Source organism: Nansenia antarctica (genome assembly GCF_963989245.1).
Source record: "Nansenia antarctica genome assembly, chromosome: 10".
Lineage (NCBI taxonomy): Eukaryota > Metazoa > Chordata > Actinopteri > Argentiniformes > Microstomatidae > Nansenia > Nansenia antarctica.
In genome coordinates this window covers 33,962,566-33,974,679 of record NC_137680.1, presented here as the reverse complement: position 1 = coordinate 33,974,679, position 12,114 = coordinate 33,962,566, and the positions used below count along the sequence as shown (strand labels likewise).

Below are 12,114 nucleotides of genomic sequence, written 5' to 3'. Positions count from 1 at the left end.
GAGAGAGAGAGAGAGAGAGAGAGAGAGTGAGAGAGGGTGAGAGAGAAAGGGACAATACTGGCATCATGGCTGTGGACATGCCAAACCTATAGCAATGACTCAGCCCTCACTGACTCTGACTGGATTTACACTGGATTTTACCGTTGGTGTTTAATGTGGCTTATTTATTTATTGATGTTTGGGGCTTGTCTTCATACCTAAATGCTGTCACTTCGCAAAATGCACTCCAGAGCAAAATCCCGGAGCTGTGACAACTATCTGAGTATTAAGGTAGGAGCTGGAAAAAAATTGGTGTCTGAATGTATCTTTTCTCTTTTCTTGTCTTAGTGAAGTACCACTGTTCAGCTGAAGTTATCCTATGGGGTTGTTCTAATAGCTGCCTACAGCCTTGCAATTTTGACCACATTGGTACAAGTTATAGCAAAACTACAGCTTGATCCAAAACGTTTGACTTGTAAATCAGTTTGAATGTCACCAAACTGATTTTGGAGTGACATGATAATAATAGTTGAACTACCAGTATACTTCACAGATAATAAGCAGCTGGTATGTTGGTGTGTGTGTGTGTGTGTGTGTGTGTGTGTGTGTGTGTGTGTGTGTGTGTGTGTGTGAGTGTGTGTGTGTGTGTGTGTGTGTGTGTGTGTGTGTGCGTGCGTGCGTGCGTGCGTGTGTGTGTGTGTGTGCGTCCTGGTCTGTAGCCTAAGCAGAATCCAGATGTCCATGATGAACAGGGTAAGGTGACCTGAAGGAAAGGTGTGTGACTTATTTGGAGATGCAAGATGACATGTGATGGTGACATGCATGCTACTGTAGTCAGGCTATCGTTTTATTCTTATTTTCTACCTTCCCATGCGTCAGTATGAGAGAGTTACGCAGGTGTAGTGTGTAATACACCTACCACTAACTCCAGCGTAGTTGTGAGTTGAACTGAACTTTCCCATAGTCTGCTCTTCCTACGTGACAATAAAACAGAATCCCTCTACCCCAAACATCTTCCCATTCCCATTCATAGCTTTCATGTGACGTCACAGCATAGTGGAAACGCCCACCTGAAGGGCAAAAGGCACTTTTTGCGGGCAAAACCCACGGGCAAAACCCACTTTTTGCGGGTTAATAACTTTGATTTCCCGTGGGTTAGGAAAATAATTCCAACGTGTCCGGATAGAGTAGAAGACAGGGAATCCAACACTATTTGAATGGAGTCGATCCTCCACTCCTATCACCGTGGACACAGCAAGGAGCGAATTCCCGGATATAAATATTCCCTCGCCTCGCTGACAGCGGGAGTTGGGAGTTTCGTCCAGCAGCCGGTGAACGCCCGGTTGATCGAGTTTCATATTAAAAGTATATCTTCTCGGGGTGTCAGCGCGGTGGTTAAGGGCTCAAAATGACCGTATACTGATGGTGAATTTAGCAATAATAGTCTTATGTTTGTACCACCTCCATAACCGGTGTTATTCACGGGAAAAGACAGTCAAGGAGGCACCCTTTGCAGGTCAATAACTTTGATTCTCCGGGGGTTAGGAAAATAATTCCAACGTGTCCGGATAGAGTAGAAGACAGGGAATCCAACACTATTTGAATGGAGTCGATCCTCCACTCCTATCACCGTGGACACAGCAAGGAGCGAATTCCCGGATATAAATATTCCCTCGCCTCGCTGACAGCGGGAGTTGGGAGTTTCGTCCAGAAGCCGGTGAACGCCCGGTTGATCGAGTTTCATATTAAAAGTATATCTTCTCGGGTGTCAGCGCGGTGGTTAAGGGCTCAAAATGACCGTATACTGATGGTGAATTTAGCAATAATAGTCTTATATTTGTACCACCTCCATAACCGGTGTTATTCACGGGAAAAGCCGGTCAAGGAGGCACCCTTTGCAGGTCAATAACTTTGATTCTCCGGGGGTTAGGAACATAATTCCAACGTGTCCGGATAGAGTAGAAGACAGGGAATCCAACACTATTTGAATGGTGTCAATCCTCCACTCCTATCACCGTCGTGTATCTTGATAGTTCTTCATGAGTGAGGTGGTCTAAATAGTAGGCAGCCATGTTGAGCGATGTTGCTATGATACTTTTTGCCCGTCAGGTTGGTGGTTGCTAGGGAAGAAACCACGTGACTGAAAGCTATGAATAATCACCTACAATGTAGCAGGACTTTACTTTACTACACCCCTTTAAGTATGGACACAATCCTAAACCGTAGGATGAGAACTTCCCTTTTAGACCAGAAACACGCTCTCTTTAGACAGCCATGTTCACGTTGTGTTCTTGGTTGGCCTCTCTCTATACATTGTGTGTACAATGCGGGGCGTAGTGATGTCACTTCCTGTAGGGACAACTCAGTCTGTCACTGGTTGCTTCTGAACAACATCCTGCCCCTTGTTGTTTACATCCGGTTAGAGAAAAGTCAGCAAGCGCCCACCATGATATGGATCAGGTGACTTTGATAACAAAGTGAGAAACTGCCCAAAATGTACAGTATGTACAGTATGTACAGCGCTGCAGGTCTTTAAATAACCCCAAAAAAGAAATGTCTCTCATTTTGTCTCATTTTGTTTTACGTAATTGATGGTTGATATTGTGTTACATTTACGCTTACATATACTTACACTTAAAAACTGTGGATGAAGGTGAATACTTTTCAAGACACTGTAAAAGAAGAGATTAGATGGGATCTTAACTAAATATATCCTGTGTCAAGAGACAAGATGGTTTTAGAATAAAGTTAGGTTGTTTTAGCCCTATACTGTATTATTATACACCAAATGTTCTCCAGCAAAGATACTACCATGAGGCGTATCATTTGATATCACTTGATATTTAACACTTGATACTTAACTTGAACTTAAATAATGAACACTTTAAATAGATTATCACAGGTTAGGGTTAGTCCGCCTGCTGCTACAATGCTGTCTCTAATTCCATAGGTTTTTTTGCCAGCAACATTACTATTCAAACAAAACATTTAGTAAATATGGTTTGAAACACTTTGTTTGTTTGTTGCTGAAACCTGATCTGAACAGTGTCCATATCATGTCTGTTTCTGATCTGAACAGTGTCCATATCATGTCTGTTTCTGATCTGAACAGTGTCCATATCATGTCTGTTTCTGATCTGAACAGTGTCCATATCATGTCTGTTTCTGATCTGAACAGTGTCCATATCATGTCTGTTTCTGATCTGAACAGTGTCCATATCATGTATGTTTCTGATCTGAACAGTGTCCATATCATGTCTGTTTCTGATCTGAACAGTGTCCATATCATGTCTGTTTCTGATCTGAACAGTGTCCATATCATGTCTGTTTCTGATCTGAACAGTGTCCATATCATGTCTGTTTCTGATCTGAACAGTGTCCATATCATGTCTGTTTCTGATCTGAACAGTGTCCATATCATGTCTGTTTCTGATCTGAACAGTGTCCATATCATGTCTGTTTCTGATCTGAACAGTGTCCATATCATGTCTGTTTCTGATCTGAACAGTGTACATATCATGTCTGTTTCTGCTACGTTAGCTAGCTAGTGAGCATTCTGACTTCAACTGGATATGTATTTCTGCATAACAAAACCATGTTGTAGCTCACAGACATGTTGTAGCTCACAGACAAGATTGGCACACAGAAAAGTAAAGAAAATAACATTTACAAATAAATGATTATTTATCATTTTTGCAGAGTAGTATTTTAAGAACAATTTCAGATAATTTCCAAAGTTCCCAAAGATTCCCAAAATTATCATAGTTAATCATCACATTTCGAAAACTTACATTTTGCAATTTGTAGGAATTTTGCTAAACAATTTTCACTGGCAAGACAACAACCACACCAGCAAACCTGTTGAACCCAGCAGTTTCCAGTTTTGTCTAAAAAGTTACTTTACCAACTGACAGTTTTAGGAGGGATACAAGCAATATCCATTACAGTATATCAAATACTATGGGTGTGTGCTGCTGTGTACTTACCTGCATTGATACAGGTGGGTTGACAGAGCACCTCACGTTCAGACACTTCATTGTCTGTCTAATTCCTGTCGCCTCCCAGGCTTTTGTCTGGCCTGGTCGTATTAGTCACACAATTACTGTGGGTTTAAAGGGTTAACGTTTATCTTGGGAGATAACATTGACAACAGTGTATTTTTACAAACGTCCATCAGTATGTTGTTATCATCCTCTAAAGGTGTGTGTGTGTGTGTGTGTGTGTGTGTGTGTGTGTGTGTGTGTGTGTGTGTGTGCCTGTGGGTGTCTGTGTGTACTGTTTATTGATACAGTCAAACACCTTCTGTGTCATCAGCGGCAGCAGTGAGGATGTGGTCTCTGGGTCTCTGTTACCCCAAGTGCCAAATCTTGATCCATCTGAGGCGCCTCACAATTTGTGTCATTTTCCATTGCTGCTTTCAGCTAGAGACCTCACACACAGTCTGGCCCAAACAGCCTTCCCCACCCACCCTTTCAGTTACCCCCCCCACGCCCCCCAAACTCCCTATTCTTCTGGATTAGATTTCCCACCAGTCTGGATCAAAAGGGGAAATCAAACTGCTCCCACTTTGATGGGGAGGGGAGGGGAGGCCAGTCTCCTTTGTTGGTCTCTTGGCACCTGTATGTCTGTAGGTCTGTAGGTCTGTATGTCTGTAGGTCTGTATGTCTGTATGTCTGTAGGTCTGTATGTCTGTATGTCTGTAGGTCTGTATGTCTGTATGTCTGTATGTCTGTAGGTCTGTCTGTCTGTGTGTCTGTATGTCTGTAGGTCTGTCTGTCTGTGTGTCTGTATGTCTGTATGTCTGTATGTCTGTATGTCTGTATGTCTGTATGTCTGTATGTCTGTATGTCTGTATGTCTGTCTGTCTGTCTGTCTGTCTGTCTGTATGTCTGTCTGTCTGTATGTCTGTAGGTCTGTATGTCTGTAGGTCTGTCTGTCTGTAGGTCTGTCTGTCTGTGTGTCTGTATGTCTGTATGTCTGTATGTCTGTATGTCTGTATGTCTGTATGTCTGTATGTCTGTCTGTCTGTCTGTCTGTCTGTCTGTATGTCTGTCTGTCTGTATGTCTGTATGTCTGTATGTCTGTATGTCTGTATGTCTGTATGTCTGTATGTCTGTATGTCTGTCTGTCTGTCTGTCTGTCTGTCTGTATGTCTGTCTGTCTGTATGTCTGTAGGTCTGTATGTCTGTATGTCTGTAGGTCTGTATGTCTGTAGGTCTGTATGTCTGTATGTCTGTCTGTATGTCTGTCTGTCTGTCTGTATGTCTGTCTGTCTGTCTGTATGTCTGTATGTCTGTATGTCTGTATGTCTGTATGTCTGTATGTCTGTATGTCTGTATGTCTGTATGTCTGTATGTCTGTATGTCTGTATGTCTGTATGTCTGTAGGTCTGTCTGTCTGTGTGTCTGTATGTCTGTATGTCTGTATGTCTGTATGTCTGTATGTCTGTATGTCTGTATGTCTGTCTGTCTGTCTGTCTGTCTGTCTGTCTGTATGTCTGTCTGTCTGTATGTCTGTAGGTCTGTAGGTCTGTATGTCTGTATGTCTGTATGTCTGTATGTCTGTATGTCTGTATGTCTGTATGTCTGTATGTCTGTATGTCTGTATGTCTGTATGTCTGTCTGTCTGTATGTCTGTATGTCTGTATGTCTGTATGTCTGTATGTCTGTCTGTCTGTATGTCTGTCTGTCTGTATGTCTGTATGTCTGTATGTCTGTATGTCTGTATGTCTGTATGTCTGTATGTCTGTCTGTCTGTATGTCTGTATGTCTGTATGTCTGTATGTCTGTATGTCTGTATGTCTGTATGTCTGTATGTCTGTATGTCTGTATGTCTGTCTGTCTGTCTGTCTGTCTGTCTGTATGTCTGTCTGTCTGTCTGTCTGTCTGTCTGTATGTCTGTATGTCTGTATGTCTGTATGTCTGTAGGTCTGTATGTCTGTATGTCTGTCTGTCTGTATGTCTGTATGTCTGTATGTCTGTATGTCTGTATGTCTGTATGTCTGTATGTCTGTATGTCTGTATGTCTGTATGTCTGTATGTCTGTATGTCTGTATGTCTGTCTGTCTGTATGTCTGTAGGTCTGTATGTCTGTATGTCTGTATGTCTGTATGTCTGTAGGTCTGTATGTCTGTATGTCTGTCTGTCTGTATGTCTGTATGTCTGTATGTCTGTATGTCTGTATGTCTGTATGTCTGTATGTCTGTGTGTCTGTATGTCTGTATGTCTGTATGTCTGTAGGTCTGTATGTCTGTGTGTCTGTATGTCTGTCTGTCTGTATGTCTGTCTGTCTGTCTGTCTGTCTGTCTGTATGTCTGTATGTCTGTCTGTCTGTATGTCTGTATGTCTGTATGTCTGTATGTCTGTCTGTCTGTATGTCTGTATGTCTGTATGTCTGTATGTCTGTCTGTCTGTATGTCTGTCTGTCTGTCTGTCTGTCTGTCTGTATGTCTGTATGTCTGTCTGTCTGTCTGTCTGTATGTCTGTATGTCTGTATGTCTGTATGTCTGTATGTCTGTATGTCTGTATGTCTGTATGTCTGTCTGTCTGTATGTCTGTATGTCTGTATGTCTGTAGGTCTGTATGTCTGTATGTCTGTCTGTCTGTATGTCTGTATGTCTGTATGTCTGTATGTCTGTATGTCTGTATGTCTGTAGGTCTGTATGTCTGTATGTCTGTATGTCTGTATGTCTGTATGTCTGTCTCAGAGGCTGTCTGTCTGTCTGTCTGTCTCAGAGGCTGTCTGTCTGTATGTCTGTCTGTATGTCTGTCTGTCTGTATGTCTGTAGGTCTGTATGTCTGTATGTCTGTCTGTCTGTATGTCTGTCTGTCTGTCTGTCTGTATGTCTGTATGTCTGTATGTCTGTCTGTCTGTCTGTCTGTCTGTATGTCTGTCTGTCTGTATGTCTGTAGGTCTGTATGTCTGTATGTCTGTCTGTCTGTCTGTCTGTATGTCTGTATGTCTGTATGTCTGTAGGTCTGTATGTCTGTCTGTCTGTCTGTCTGTATGTCTGTATGTCTGTATGTCTGTATGTCTGTAGGTCTGTATGTCTGTCTGTCTGTCTGTCTGTATGTCTGTCTGTCTGTATGTCTGTATGTCTGTATGTCTGTATGTCTGTCTGTCTGTATGTCTGTAGGTCTGTATGTCTGTATGTCTGTCTGTCTGTATGTCTGTATGTCTGTATGTCTGTATGTCTGTATGTCTGTATGTCTGTATGTCTGTGTGTCTGTAGGTCTGTATGTCTGTATGTCTGTATGTCTGTATGTCTGTATGTCTGTATGTCTGTATGTCTGTATGTCTGTATGTCTGTATGTCTGTATGTCTGTATGTCTGTATGTCTGTAGGTCTGTATGTCTGTCTGTCTGTCTGTCTGTATGTCTGTATGTCTGTATGTCTGTATGTCTGTAGGTCTGTATGTCTGTATGTCTGTATGTCTGTATGTCTGTATGTCTGTCTGTCTGTATGTCTGTCTGTCTGTCTGTCTGTATGTCTGTATGTCTGTATGTCTGTCTGTCTGTCTGTCTGTATGTCTGTCTGTCTGTATGTCTGTAGGTCTGTATGTCTGTATGTCTGTCTGTCTGTCTGTCTGTATGTCTGTATGTCTGTATGTCTGTCTGTCTGTCTGTCTGTATGTCTGTATGTCTGTATGTCTGTATGTCTGTAGGTCTGTATGTCTGTATGTCTGTATGTCTGTATGTCTGTATGTCTGTCTGTCTGTATGTCTGTCTGTCTGTCTGTCTGTATGTCTGTATGTCTGTATGTCTGTCTGTCTGTCTGTCTGTATGTCTGTCTGTCTGTATGTCTGTAGGTCTGTATGTCTGTATGTCTGTATGTCTGTATGTCTGTATGTCTGTATGTCTGTATGTCTGTATGTCTGTATGTCTGTCTGTCTGTATGTCTGTATGTCTGTAGGTCTGTCTGTCTGTCTGTCTGTATGTCTGTATGTCTGTATGTCTGTATGTCTGTATGTCTGTATGTCTGTATGTCTGTATGTCTGTCTGTCTGTATGTCTGTATGTCTGTATGTCTGTATGTCTGTATGTCTGTCTGTCTGTATGTCTGTATGTCTGTATGTCTGTATGTCTGTATGTCTGTATGTCTGTATGTCTGTATGTCTGTATGTCTGTATGTCTGTAGGTCTGTATGTCTGTCTGTCTGTCTGTCTGTCTGTCTGTCTGTCTGTATGTCTGTATGTCTGTCTGTATGTCTGTATGTCTGTATGTCTGTATGTCTGTATGTCTGTATGTCTGTATGTCTGTATGTCTGTATGTCTGTATGTCTGTATGTCTGTATGTCTGTGTGTCTGTATGTCTGTATGTCTGTATGTCTGTATGTCTGTATGTCTGTAGGTCTGTCTGTCTGTCTGTCTGTATGTCTGTATGTCTGTATGTCTGTATGTCTGTATGTCTGTATGTCTGTATGTCTGTCTGTCTGTATGTCTGTATGTCTGTATGTCTGTAGGTCTGTCTGTCTGTCTGTCTGTATGTCTGTATGTCTGTATGTCTGTATGTCTGTAGGTCTGTATGTCTGTATGTCTGTATGTCTGTAGGTCTGTCTGTCTGTATGTCTGTATGTCTGTCTGTCTGTCTGTCTGTATGTCTGTATGTCTGTATGTCTGTATGTCTGTATGTCTGTCTGTCTGTCTGTCTGTCTGTCTGTATGTCTGTCTGTCTGTCTGTATGTCTGTATGTCTGTATGTCTGTATGTCTGTATGTCTGTATGTCTGTCTGTCTGTCTGTCTGTCTGTCTGTCTGTATGTCTGTCTGTAGGTCTGTATGTCTGTATGTCTGTATGTCTGTATGTCTGTATGTCTGTATGTCTGTATGTCTGTAGGTCTGTCTGCCTGTGTGTCTGTCTGCCTGTGTGTCTGTATGTCTGTATGTCTGTCTGTCTGTCTGTCTGTCTGTCTGTCTGTCTGTCTGTATGTCTGTCTGTAGGTCTGTAGGTCTGTATGTCTGTATGTCTGTCTGTCTGTATGTCTGTATGTCTGTCTGTCTGTAGGTCTGTATGTCTGTATGTCTGTATGTCTGTATGTCTGTATGTCTGTATGTCTGTATGTCTGTATGTCTGTATGTCTGTATGTCTGTATGTCTGTATGTCTGTCTGTCTGTCTGTCTGTCTGTCTGTCTGTCTGTAGGTCTGTAGGTCTGTCTGTCTGTCTGTCTGTCTGTCTGTCTGTCTGTCTGTCTGTATGTCTGTATGTCTGTATGTCTGTATGTCTGTAGGTCTGTATGTCTGTAGGTCTGTATGTCTGTATGTCTGTATGTCTGTATGTCTGTATGTCTGTATGTCTGTATGTCTGTCTGTCTGTATGTCTGTAGGTCTGTATGTCTGTATGTCTGTATGTCTGTCTGTCTGTCTGTCTGTATGTCTGTATGTCTGTATGTCTGTATGTCTGTATGTCTGTATGTCTGTATGTCTGTATGTCTGTATGTCTGTATGTCTGTCTGTCTGTCTGTCTGTCTGTCTGTATGTCTGTATGTCTGTATGTCTGTATGTCTGTATGTCTGTAGGTCTGTATGTCTGTATGTCTGTATGTCTGTATGTCTGTATGTCTGTATGTCTGTATGTCTGTATGTCTGTATGTCTGTATGTCTGTCTGTCTGTAGGTCTGTATGTCTGTATGTCTGTATGTCTGTCTGTCTGTCTGTAGGTCTGTAGGTCTGTGTAGGTCTGTAGGTCTGTATGTCTGTCTGTCTGTATGTCTGTATGTCTGTATGTCTGTATGTCTGTAGGTCTGTATGTCTGTATGTCTGTATGTCTGTATGTCTGTATGTCTGTATGTCTGTCTGTCTGTATGTCTGTAGGTCTGTAGGTATGTGGGGCAGGTCTGTGGGGCAGGTCTGTGCCCTTTGTTTACCTGAGGCCTATGGGCCCAGTAGTGAGTTAGCGGGCTAGCGGTTAGAGTATGGGGGCTCCAGGTCTGGGTAGGGGTCTGTATGGGGGCTCCAGGTCTGGGTAGGGGTCTGTATGGGGGCTCCAGGTCTGGGTAGGGGTCTGTATGGGGGCTCCAGGGTCTGGTGTTACACTCCCCTGGTGGCTTCATGCTCCACTGGAGGCCTGGTGCGCAGCTCCTTTTGTGTCCCTGACCCACTAAATGTGACTGGTGGTGCTACTACCCCCCCTGCCCCCCACCCTCTCTCTTCATTCTCCCTGCCCTCTGGCACACATATTTTACAGGGTGCCGGGGGGAGATGTTTCAGAGTTACAGGTCTGTATGAGTTACAGGTCTGTATGAGACAGAGTTACAGGTCTGTATGGGACAGAGTTACAGGTCTGTATGAGACAGAGTTACAGGTCTGTATGAGACAGAGTTACAGGTCTGTATGGGACAGAGTTACAGGTCTGTATGAGACAGAGTTACAGGTCTGTATGAGACAGAGTTACAGGTCTGTATGAGACAGAGTTACAGGTCTGTATGGGACAGAGTTACAGGTCTGTATGAGACAGAGTTACAGGTCTGTATGGGACAGAGTTACAGGTCTGTATGGGACAGAGTTACAGGTCTGTATGAGACAGAGTTACAGGTCTGTATGGGACAGAGTTACAGGTCTGTATGGGACAGAGTTACAGGTCTGTATGAGACAGAGTTACAGGTCTGTATGAGACAGAGTTACAGGTCTGTATGAGACAGAGTTACAGGTCTGTATGGGACAGAGTTACAGGTCTGTATGGGACAGAGTTACAGGTCTGTATGAGACAGAGTTACAGGTCTGTATGGGACAGAGTTACAGGTCTGTATGAGACAGAGTTACATGTCTGTATGAGACAGAGTTACAGGTCTGTATGAGACAGAGTTACATGTCTGTATGAGACAGAGTTACAGGTATGTATGAGACAGAGTTACAGGTCTGTATGGGACAGAGTTACAGGTCTGTATGGGACAGAGTTACAGGTCTGTATGAGACAGAGTTACATGTCTGTATGAGACAGAGTTACAGGTCTGTATGAGACAGAGTTACAGGTCTGTATGAGACAGAGTTACAGGTCTGTATGAGACAGAGTTACAGGTCTGTATGGGACAGAGTTACAGGTCTGTATGAGACAGAGTTACAGGTCTGTATGAGACAGAGTTACAGGTCTGTATGAGACAGAGTTACAGGTCTGTATGAGACATAGTTACAGGTCTGTATGAGACAGAGTTACAGGTCTGTATGGGACAGAGTTACAGGTCTGTATGAGACAGAGTTACAGGTCTGTATGAGACAGAGTTACAGGTCTGTATGGGACAGAGTTACAGGTCTGTATGAGACAGAGTTACAGGTCTGTATGAGACAGAGTTACAGGTCTGTATGAGACAGAGTTACAGGTCTGTATGAGACTGCTACTCAGACAGCAGCTGAACTGTGGAAGAGTACTTACTGAATTTGATGTCATGATATTAAATATACATACTTGCACTTCCAGTCCTCCTCATAAAAACACTTTTCTTTTCTTTTTATTGAACCTTTATTGAACCAGATCAATTGAGAACCGATTCTCATTTCGCAAAACACAACTCCTTATAAAACGCTGACTTGAAAGCCCTGTTGATTCTAGCACAGACCAGTTCAACAGCTTCTTCATTAATTTGGAGGAACTGAATTTATCAAACACAAACTTATTGCCTTGTCCATAAACAGGGATTCTGTAACCTCTATTCTTTTAGGGAAACACCCCCCCCTCTCTTCCCCTTGGCTAAGGTGTAGCACGCTAATCAGTGAAACATTTTTGAACGCCAAGACATTCCGTTTGCTTTTAGCGTTGTTTGTTTAGTGGAAACCTCTAGTACTCTACGAATCTACGATTGTTTGTTCTACTTGATTCTGAAACAGATGTTTGACTGAAAGCAAGGACAACAGAGTGTCCCACCTGGATCCCCCAAAGCCATTCATTAGCAGTCTAGTGTTCCACCACTACCTCACACAGCCTGCTGTAAATCCCTGGGATCAGAGAGGGCGGGACGGAGAGGGTAGGGACACCCCAGTCTGCGTGTCTGTCCTCACTGGAGGAGAGAGGGCGGGACGGAGAGGGTAGGGACACCCCAGTCTGCGTGTCTGTCCTCACTGGAGGAGAGGGTAGGGACACCCCAGTCTGCGTGTCTGTCCTCACTGGAGGAGAGGGTAGGGACACCCCAGTCTGCGTGTCTGTCCTCACT

The 12,114-nt window shown here is 43.2% G+C and overlaps 1 protein-coding gene across 1 annotated transcript in view; it reads left to right on the top strand.

Annotated features, from left to right (window-relative positions):
• Positions 1-201: 201 nt before the first annotated feature.
• plekhg4b (pleckstrin homology domain containing, family G (with RhoGef domain) member 4B) overlaps positions 202-12,114 on the top strand; it is a gene marked incomplete at both ends in the record, with an annotated part of 52,661 nt that continues 40,748 nt past the window's right edge. The window contains 1 exon segment of the mRNA XM_080541231.1: positions 202-270. Within this exon segment, the coding sequence (XP_080397357.1) occupies positions 202-270 (69 nt within the window).